Genomic DNA, 10,564 nt, shown 5'->3' with positions numbered 1-10,564 from the left:
GAGAAAATCCATTCTTGCGTATAGATTAAAACTGTGAAAGAATAGAGGAAAATGAGATGGTAGAACAATTTTTTTAAATATGTTTAAAAATTACAAAACTGCTCAAAGAGTAAAATAAAATAAACAATTGAGTAGCCAGAGTATTGGCAGTATCGATCACTAATTGATAGAAGAACCTCATGTTCATATGCATGCTATCTCCGGTAGTCATTGTTCATTCCCATCTATTTGACACCACTCTATTCAAATAAATATCTCTACATTTTATGTGAAACTGAATAAAATTCAGTAGTCAGTGATGAAAAACCACACAGTAACAACCTTCATCTTACTGGGACTGACAGAGGACCCTCAACTTCAGATTCCAGTTTTTATATTTCTATTTCTCACTTACATGTTCAGTATAACTGGGAATCTAACCATCATATCCCTCACTTTAGTTGACTCTCACCTTAAAACACCAATGTACTTTTTCCTACAAAATTTTGCTTTTTTAGAAGTTTCATTTACATCTGCATGTATCCCTAGATATTTGTACAACATAGCAACAGGTGACAGGTCAATTACTTATAATATTTGTGTTATTCAAGTGTTTTTTATCGACGTCTTTGGAGTAACAGAATTTTTTCTCTTGGCTATAATGTCCTATGACCGCTATGTGGCCATCTGCAAACCACTGCATTACGTGACCATCATGAACAACAGAGTCTGCAAGAGGCTTGTCCTCTGCTGTTGGATGGCTGGCATGTCGATCATATTCCCACCACTTACTCTATTCCTAAATCTGAAATTCTGTGATTCAAATGTCATTGACTATTTTTTCTGTGATGCATCACCAATCTTGAAGATTTCATGCTCAGACACATGGCTCATAGAGCAGTTGGTTATTGTCTGTGCTGTGCTGACCTTCATTCTGACCCTCGTGTGTGTTCTTCTGTCTTACATTCACATCATCAAGACCATTCTACAATTCCCCTCTGCCCAACAAAGGAAAAGAGCCTTTTCTACTTGTTCCTCTCACATGACTGTTGTTTCCATCACCTATGGAAGTTGTATCTTCATCTATGTCAAACCTTCAGCAAAGGAATCAGTGACTATTAATAAGGGCGTGGCAGTGCTAATGTCATCCATAGCTCCCATGTTGAACCCATTCATTTACACTCTGAGAAACAAACAAGTGAGACAAGCCTTCAGTGAGTCCTTCAAAAAAATTGTATTGGTCTCAAAAAAGTAAGAGAATGCTCAAGTCCAGAAATAAAATAACAAGCTAAGCGTAAACCATTAAGCTCTAAATCTGTTTGTCCCTTTTTAATCTGATCTCTATTTAGGTTAACTTTCTCAAACATTTATTGCATCCGGAATGAATACCCTTCACCACATGAGTTCACTCCTTTAACCTCCCACCCTGCAAACAAACCCAAAATCCCAATCAGAGGACATGATAGTAATTTTCTATTAAATGTAAGCCTGATTTTACTTCTAATCTCACAAACAAAACTGAAATGCAAAAAAATGAAACAAATGACAACCAAACAAGGAAATAAACAGCTTATATTTTCTTGGACTTGTAAAAAATAATTCACTTAAAGTGCTCTTCTAATCTTCTAATCTAAATGTTGCTGAATTTAAATTGATTAATTTCAAATTTATTGAGTACCTAGTCTTGGCAGGTCAAGTTCTAAGCAAAAAAAATTGTTAAGTAGGCACCATGTGCAATGTGGAACCCAACACAAGGTTTGAACTCATGACCTCGAGATCAAGACCTGAACTGAGATCAAGAGTTGGAGGCTTAACAACTGAGCCACCCAGGCACCACTCTAGGCAGAAATTTTTAATTAGTAATATCTCTTATTGTACTTAGCTTACTAATAATCCTGTATTACTACATTTTTTAAAAAAGCACCATCAGGGGGAGGTGGGCAGGGGAAGGGGTTAAATGGGTCATGGGTATTAAGGAAGGCACTTGTGATAAGCACTGGGTGTTATACGTAAGTGATGAATCACTAAATTCTATACCTGAAACTAATATTACACTGTATGTTAACTAACTGGAATTTAAATAAAAACTTGAAAAATTTAAAAAAAAGCACCATTGGCAAAAAGTAATAGGATATAATTGAAAAGTAAAGAAAATAAAAATAAATACATAGCCAAATAAATGTGTCTTATATGGAAGTAGAATTTGATATCTAGGATCCCGGCATTTATTTGTAAATACAGAGACACACAAACATACACACAGACACACACATTCATATAAAATGCTGAAATTTTAAAAGTAAAAGATTCATAGACAATACAAAATACATAATATTTTAAATGTGAGGAAAAGCACTTTTCTAAAAGGATATGACATTATAAGTTCGGTGTCAAAATGTTAATTGCTATTGAGGAATCAAAGAAGTTGTTAAAATTATGAAAAATATTCAATTGCTTAAATATAATATGAATATCCAAATTCAAGATGTATCTAAATTAACCAATAAATTTTTGTATATCATGACAACAGAATTTCAAAAGAAATCTAGAAAACAAACAATTTACATGGGAGTCTAAGATAATTGAAAAGGAATTCTAAATGAAAAGTTATAAAGTAATAGTTAAATTTTTTCATGAAGTAAATGGCATGTAGATTAGAAGACCACAAAATGTACATCAATTTTTCTTAAACGAGCATAAAACTACTAAGTAAATTTTCATACTGGTAAGTTTTCTCCTGGCTTTCCAGCATCCAGGCCTAATGGCCATCCTTTTGGACTCTCTCCTGGTATCTCTAGGATATGGCACTTATAGTTGCCTCCGTTAAAAAAACAAAAACAAAAACAAAACAAACAAACAAACAAAAAACCAAGGCTCTTTCCCTCATTCTTCTATTCGATTTTCTCTATTTTTCACTTAGGTGTCAATGTAAATGTCATCCACTTACAGGCTGTTTCTTCCTCTCCCACCACACAAACATACAAACTAAATCTGGAGAAATTAATGTTTATCCCACCTGCTGTTTTGACCTAAACTTCCTCTTCTTTAGTACCATTTCACTAAAATTTTGGTTATATTGTTTATCTAAAGTCTTCTAGAAAGGCAAACACTTTACTTTTTATGCATACTTTACTATATATAAAACCTAGTAAATAAATGATATTGAATACATTATCTCCAAGTACACGGAATGAAAAAGCCTCACAACTACTGAAAAAATTATTACTTATTAAAGAAAAGTGTTAATTTCTGTCAAAAAAATTCATAAAAGAATCAAGTGGGAAAATATGCTATACATTTTTAAAGAACTTTAAATCAAGATTGAACTACCCTGCTACATTTGATTTCTGTTTTAAGATATGAAAATAATTTAAAAAGTTGTCATTTACTGAGAGATCAATTTAGACCTAACTTGAATGAATTTTACTAAACATTCATGTGAAAGGCTCAACATAATCCTAGAATAGAATACAGACAGTAATTTCTCTGACAGCAGCCATTCAAGATTTATCTAGATGTATCTCCTAAGGCAAGGGAACGAAAGAAGTGTCAGGAGTAGGCATCTTTGTCTTGTTCCATTCTTTACCACTGAGGATAATAGTAACTGTAAGGCTTCACATTTATGACCTTTATTATGTGAGGTAACTTCTTTCTGTGTTGCCCGGCTGCTGGATAATTTTAATCATGAAAGGGTTTGAGTTTGTCAGATGCATTTTCTGTACCTAATGAGGTGACTGTGTGATTTGTATCCTTCACTCTGTTAATATGATGTATCACGTTATTGATTTTCATATGTTGAGCCGTTCTTGCATCCCTCGGATAAATCCCACTTGGTCATGGCATATGATCCCTTTAATGCATTGTTGAATTTGGCATGCTAGTATTTTGTCAAGGGTTTTTGCATCTATGTTAATCAGAAATATTAACCTATAGTTTTGTTTACTTGTAGTAACATATCTGACTTGGGAAAATGAATTTAGAAGTGTCCCTGTCTTCAAATTTTTGGAAGACTTTGAAAAGGACTGGCATTAATTCTTTGAATGTTTAGTAAAATTCACCAGTGAAGCCATGTTTACAATTTTCCCTCAGGTTTATTTTTGAAACATGAGTTATCTTTAAGTGTGCTGTTTGATTTCTAGATATTTGTGGGTTTCCTGGAGATCCCTATTTTGATTCACAATTTTATTCCACTTTTGTCAAAGAACACACTTTGTGAAAGTTGAGTGTTCTTGCACTTATTAAAATGTGTTTTATGGCTCAGAATATAGTTTATCTTGACAAATGTTCAGTGTACTTTTAAAAAGAATATATTCTTCTCTTATTGGGTGGACCATTCTATAGATATTGGTTAAAACTCACTGGCTCATTGTTTTTCAAGTCCTCGTTTTCCTTGTTAATCTTCTGCCTAGTTGTTCTATCCGTTAGTCACTGTTGATAGCATTGCTCAAGTCCTCCATATCCTTACTGACTTTCTGTTTATTTGTTCTGCCAATTATTGAGAGGAGTATTGAAATATCCTACTATAATGTATCTGTCCATCTCTCCTTACATTCTAGCAGTTTTTGTTTCAGGTACTTAGAGAATTGCTACCCCAGCTTTCTTTTGAGGTACATTGGCATGAAAAATGATTCTCCATACTCTCACTTTCAGTCTGGATGTATTTTTAGGTTCAAAATAAGTCTGTTGTAGACAGCATAAAGATGTGTCATGTCTTTTTATCCAATCTGCAACCCTGTGCCATATCATGGGAGCGTTTAGGCCGTTCACGTTGAGAGTGACTATCGAAAGATACGATTTTAGTGCCATCGTGTTGCCTGTGAAGTCCCTGCTTCTATAGATTGTCTCTGTAAATTTCTGGTCTATATTACCCTTGGGGTCTTTCTTCTTTTGTAGAACCCTCCTTAGTATTTCTTGCACGGCCAACTTGATGGTCACATATTCTTTCAGTTTCTACTGGTCCTGGAAACTCCTTGTCTCTCCGTCCATTCTGAATGACAGCCTTGCTGGATAAAGGATCCTTGGCTGCATGTTCTTCTCATTTAGTGCCCTGAATATCTTGCCAGCCCTTTCTGGCTTGCCAGGCCTCTTGTTTCAGGTACTTTGAAACTCTGTTATTAAGAGAATAAAATCTGGGAATTTCTATGCCATTTTAATAAATTGACCTCCTTCGTCATTTTGAAATGACCTTCCTTATTTCTGATACTAAACTTTGCTCTAAAATCTAGTTGTTTAGGGGCACCTGGGTGGTACAGTCAGTTAAGTGTCCAACTCTTGGTTTTGGCTCGGGTCATGATCTCAGGGTCGTGAGATCAAGACCCATGTTGGGCCCTGCATTCAGTGGGAAGTCGGCTTGAGATTCTCTCTCTCCCTCTCCTTCTGCCCCTCACCCCTCTCTCAAATAAATAAATCAATCTTAAAAAATAGTAAAATAAAATAAAATCTAGCTGTCTAATATTACTATACCCATTTCAGATTTCTTTTGATTAGTGCTAGCATTTCCATACTTGTTTCTTTATATTTAAAATGGATTTATTGTTCACATGATGTAGTTGGGTTTTGTTTGTTTATTCAATACAATAATCTCTGACTTCTAATCAGGTATTTACACCATTTATATTGAATGCAATTTTTATATGTCATTTAAGTCTATCATCTGCTAATTATTTTCTTTTGTACCATCTGTTACTGGTTTCATTTTTTATCTCTTTTGTATGCCTACTTTTGGTTTAAGTGAATTTTTTTAATGTTTTGATTTTATCTCCTATATTAGATTCTTACTGCAGCTTAACAAATAGTACAATTCGTGACTTGAGACAAGACAAATTTATTATCTAAGCATCCTTTAAGTCAAAAATACAACATGAGTCTCACTGGGGTAGAAATCAAGGTGGCTCTAGGGGAGAATCCATTTCCTTGACTCTTCAGCCTTTAGAAACTGTCCACATTGTTTCACTAACGGACACCTTCCATCTTCAAAGTCAGCAACACTGTATCACTCTGAACATTTTTCTATGGTCAAATATCCCTCTAACTCTTCTCCTATGCCTCCCTCTTCCAGTAGGATCCTTGTTATTGCTTTGGGCCCACCTAAATAATATAGGATAATTTCCCCATTTTAAAGGCAGATAGTTAGCAATCTTAATTCCATCTGTAACCTTAATTTTTCTTTGACACTTAAAATAATATACTCGTGGGTTTTGGGATTAGGACATGGGCACCTTTGGGGGTGACAGGAGACACTACTTTTTGATGGGTTACTAGCTGTAACATTTTGTATTGTTGCTTCAGGAGTAGATTTAGAATTTATAGTATACATCTTCAATTTACCACAGTCTAACATCAAAGTAATATTATAGTACTTCCCATGCAATATAAGAACCTAACAACATAACTCCATTTCTCCCAATTTAGCATTTGTGCTATTGCTGTTATTTATCTTACATTATTATTATTATTATTATTATTATTATTATTATTATTATTTAGCAGTCAATAATCTTTTTAAAGTTTTAAGTAATAAAAACATCATTTTCATCAATGTTGTTTTCATTTCTGGTGCTTTTCATTCCTCTGTGTGACATCTATCTGTATCACTTTCTTTTTACCTGATAGTTACATGCTGTTTTCACTGTAATATCCATTGAATTATATACTTGAGATTTGTGGGTGCCTGGATGGCTCAGCTGGTTAAGCTTCCAACTCTTGCTTTTGGCCCTGGTCATGGTCTCAGGGTGATGAGCTCAAGCCCTGTGTTGGGCTCCCTGCAGTCTGCTTGAGATTCTTTCCCTCTCCCTCTGCCCCTCCTCCTGCTCACTCTCCCTCTCTCAAATAAATAAATCTTTAAAAATAAACAAATAAATAAATAAAACTTAATTTAATATAATGGCTAGAAATATATAATAGAAAAGTATATAACCCCTGAACCACAGTTGTGTATATGAAGGAATATGTCACATTTTAGACAGCATATTGATAATATAATTCACAAGCCTCAGAATATACTTTAACTGAAGTTCTACTTCTAGGAATTTGGACTTTCATAAATATATATTTCTATAACAACGATTCTTGTGACTTTTTACATAATTTTTAAATAAGAAAAATATCAATTTTAAAGCTCTGTATAACCATACCGTTAGCTATTATAAAGACCTTTTAATAACAGAGAAATTACCATTAAATTTTCAAATTTAGAATTATTTTAAAATGTGATGGAATAACCAAGAAGACATAGAACACTCAAAATGATGTATATTCATAAATTCTTCATCAAAGTAAGTGTACGTCATATTTTTAAGGAAAAATCAAGTTATATAACATGTAAAATATATATAAAATATATAATCAAAATATATAAATATTTGCCTTTAAAATACAGAGAAATAATAAATAAATGATAAATATAAAAATACATGAAATTAATTTACCTTCTATATAATATTTATATAAATATGTTGGTTTATATACATATTCTATATTTCAATACAATAGAAATATATTACATTGAACCATATGAAATCTCAGTGTTGGCTATCTTTCTCCTTAAAGAAAAGCAATTATATTTTTTAACTTATTCATATAAAGCAGTGTTATATTACAAAAAATTATTGAAAAGATATATTCAAGACTATTAAAAGTATGCTAACTTACACTTATGTATATTTTCCTTTTTTGATTATCTGTATTTTTATTTTATAAGTAAATATAATAAAAATAATAAAGAAGAAGAAAATGGTCTTTTATGATCATTTAGCTGCTATAAGCGATGGAAACAAAGTTTTAAAAAGTCTGTCTGGTTCCTTTATCAATTGATTGTCCCTGTTTTGTTTTCGACTGTGTCTGGTGTTCCTGTTGAGTCTTCTAGTCTCTAAGGAAGCATCCTCACCATTGCATCTTTCAGGATTCTTGCTCAAGTACCTCACACAAGGGATTCATTAGTGATTTTTTAATCTGAGACACCAAGAACCCTTTTGTTTATATACTTAGCTTCTGTCTTGTGAGCAACGCCCTTTCTCACCCAAAAAAAGGCGTTCTTTAAAAAAAGAAAAAAAAAGCAATCTTATTGGTGTAAAATTAGAGTGATGAGACTTACCAACTCTTCAAACGAAATACAGTTCCTCATAGTTTGGAAGTCCCTGAATTGTGTTCTACTTTCAAGTGGAGAGACAACTAGAAGATATTTCCTACATTAGAAGTGAAAAGGCCTAAGTAAGAAAATATTTGCCATGTGTTGGAAATACGAAATCCAGAGATGCAGGCTATCTTACAGCACCAGTGAATATGATAGACCATGAGTAAGAATGGCCAGAAGCCCACACACAAGCCCCTGTTAACATTTTCGTCGTCATCTTTTTAACCTTCAGGGCTATCAGTCAGCTGGAGCTATTATTGGCACACAGAAAAGTAAGTATAACATTTGTGATTTCACTTATTTTTCCCTTTGAGAGATTTAAATGACAATTTCCTCTGAATAACATATTAGATCTATTTTTGCCAATGTTGTGATGAAAAGCTATTTAAAAAATTATAAAATGAGTCATAAGATCTTTACTGATTGAAATGTTTCCAACAAGCTGTACATTTGTGTAAATAGTTCACCAAAATATTATAATTTTTAGATAGATATAGATGATATATATAGATTAGATATAGATAGTTAAGGACATATTACCTGACACTGATTTATTTAATGACCCATGAACTCTTTTAGATTAGAAAAGAAAATCTCTGAAAGCCAATAAAGCAAATATAACTCAATCAGTCTCAGTTCAGGGTCAGTTATTTTCCCAAATGTTGCTTTTTTTTTTTTAAGATTTTTTATTTATTTATTCGACAGAGAGAGAGACAGCCAGCAAGAGAGGGAACACAAGCAGGGGGAGTGGGAGAGGAAGAAGCAGGCTCATAACGGAGGAGCCTGATGTGGGGCTCGATCCCATAATGCCGGGATCACGCCCTGAGCCAAAGTCAGACGCTTAACCGCTGTGCCACCCAGGCACCTCCCAAATGTTGCCTCTTAATAGGAACTTCAATCAGTCACAGTTCAGGGTCAGTTGTTTTCCCAAACAGTGCCTCTAATAGAAACTTCTAGGTTGAGGATAGGACAATGAAGAGACTGTGGGTGGCTTGGAGAGCTAATGCTTTCAAATATATCACACTGAGTGGCTGGTGAGTGTAACAGCTCAGCAGAAAACTATGGTCTTAGGTCAGTCCTCCCACCATAATATGACAGCAGTTTTAGCTGTGGGAATGGGACACAGAGTGGGGGTTGGCAGAGCCAATATCAATAGAAAGGCAATGTTTTAAAGGAACCGATTAAAGCCATTCACATAATAAACTAAATGGGATCTCCAGGGAAATTTTTCTTTAAACTCATCAATTTAAGAAACTTGTAACCCCTAGAGATACTTATTCAAAACTAAAATTACTGACTACCTGTTATTATAAATAATTGGTGGAAAAACTGGTGATACTTTAGGAACTATTACGGAGTAGCTACGGTCCAAAACCCACATTTACAAAGCCCCAAATCTTTTTTCGTTAGTATCCTACAGAAAGATGAGTTGATAAGGTATAATTGGCAACAACAAAGAGAAAACTCTCTAGGGGAAAACTGTTTTTTTAAGGAAAAATGTTAAACCAATTGGCCACCCAGGAGGCCCTAAACTTTTTTTAAAAAAATAGAATGCAAGAGTGATTTCCATGTAAGCAAAGGCAAATATTCATACAGTGGCCTTGAAGTGTAATATTGATAAAAAACATTATGGATGTCACTTTGGTGACATTCAAAAGCATTTAAAAAATAAGTACACCCTTGTCCTAGAAATTTCAGTGATATTATTAATGACAAATGCAAACTGCTTCTACAAGGATGCTATTGACAAACACTGTATAGTTTTTAGGAACAAAAACTAAGGGGAATCTAAAGATTGTAATTAGTCCATGGTTTAAACATGAGGTGTGGAATGTCTGGGTGGCTCAGTCAGTTAAGCATCTGCCTTTGGCTGAGGTCACGATCCCAGAGGGTCCTGGGATCGAGTCCTGCATCGGGCTCCTTGCTCAGCAGGGAGCATGTTTCTCCCTCTACCTCCCCTCCCCTGCTTGTGCTCTCTCTCTCTCTCTGACAAATAAATATATAAAAATCTTTAAAAAATAAAAAATAATAAAAAATAATAAACATAGGTGTATCGTCACATTAAAAGTGGAGAATTCTTGGGGAAAAATCATAACATCTTGTCAAAAGAGATGAGTTTTAAAATATGATTATAAATATTCACAAAAACCTGAAATTAAATAGATGCATATCTCTAATTATTGAGATGTAAATAGGCGCACAAAATGTTTTAAGGATAATAGGATATGTGACAAGTGATGTATTCAATTAGATATCATGCATTTACTAATCACATTAGTATATAATATTTCTGAGTAAAATCACAGAGGGCAAAGTTGGGAAGAATATACTCCCAAATAATTGGATTAGTTATTTCTACCCTATGTGATTTTGCATTTTTTTTCTTTTGGCTTATCAAATTAAGGCTTTTAAATAATACACATGATTTCTTTAATAAAATCATAATAATAAAAA

The 10,564-nt window shown here is 33.6% G+C and overlaps 1 protein-coding gene across 1 annotated transcript; it reads left to right on the top strand.

Annotated features, from left to right (window-relative positions):
* Nucleotides 1-298: 298 nt before the first annotated feature.
* LOC125282636 (olfactory receptor 6C2-like) lies at nt 299-1,234 on the top strand. The gene has a single exon (XM_048218038.1). It carries the CDS (start codon nt 299-301, stop codon nt 1,232-1,234), a length of 936 nt encoding a protein of 311 aa, XP_048073995.1.
* Nucleotides 1,235-10,564: the final 9,330 nt, after the last annotated feature.

The sequence above is a fragment of the Ursus arctos genome, unplaced genomic scaffold (genome assembly GCF_023065955.2).
Source record: "Ursus arctos isolate Adak ecotype North America unplaced genomic scaffold, UrsArc2.0 scaffold_21, whole genome shotgun sequence".
Taxonomy (NCBI): Eukaryota; Metazoa; Chordata; class Mammalia; order Carnivora; family Ursidae; genus Ursus; species Ursus arctos.
The sequence above is the reverse complement of the archived record's forward strand: the minus strand, read 5'-3'. Positions and strand labels throughout refer to the sequence as shown.

Coding starts and splice junctions, on each gene's coding strand:
- LOC125282636 (XM_048218038.1), top strand. CDS start 299: ATGAAAAACCACACAGTAACAACCTTCATCTTACTGGGACTGACAGAG.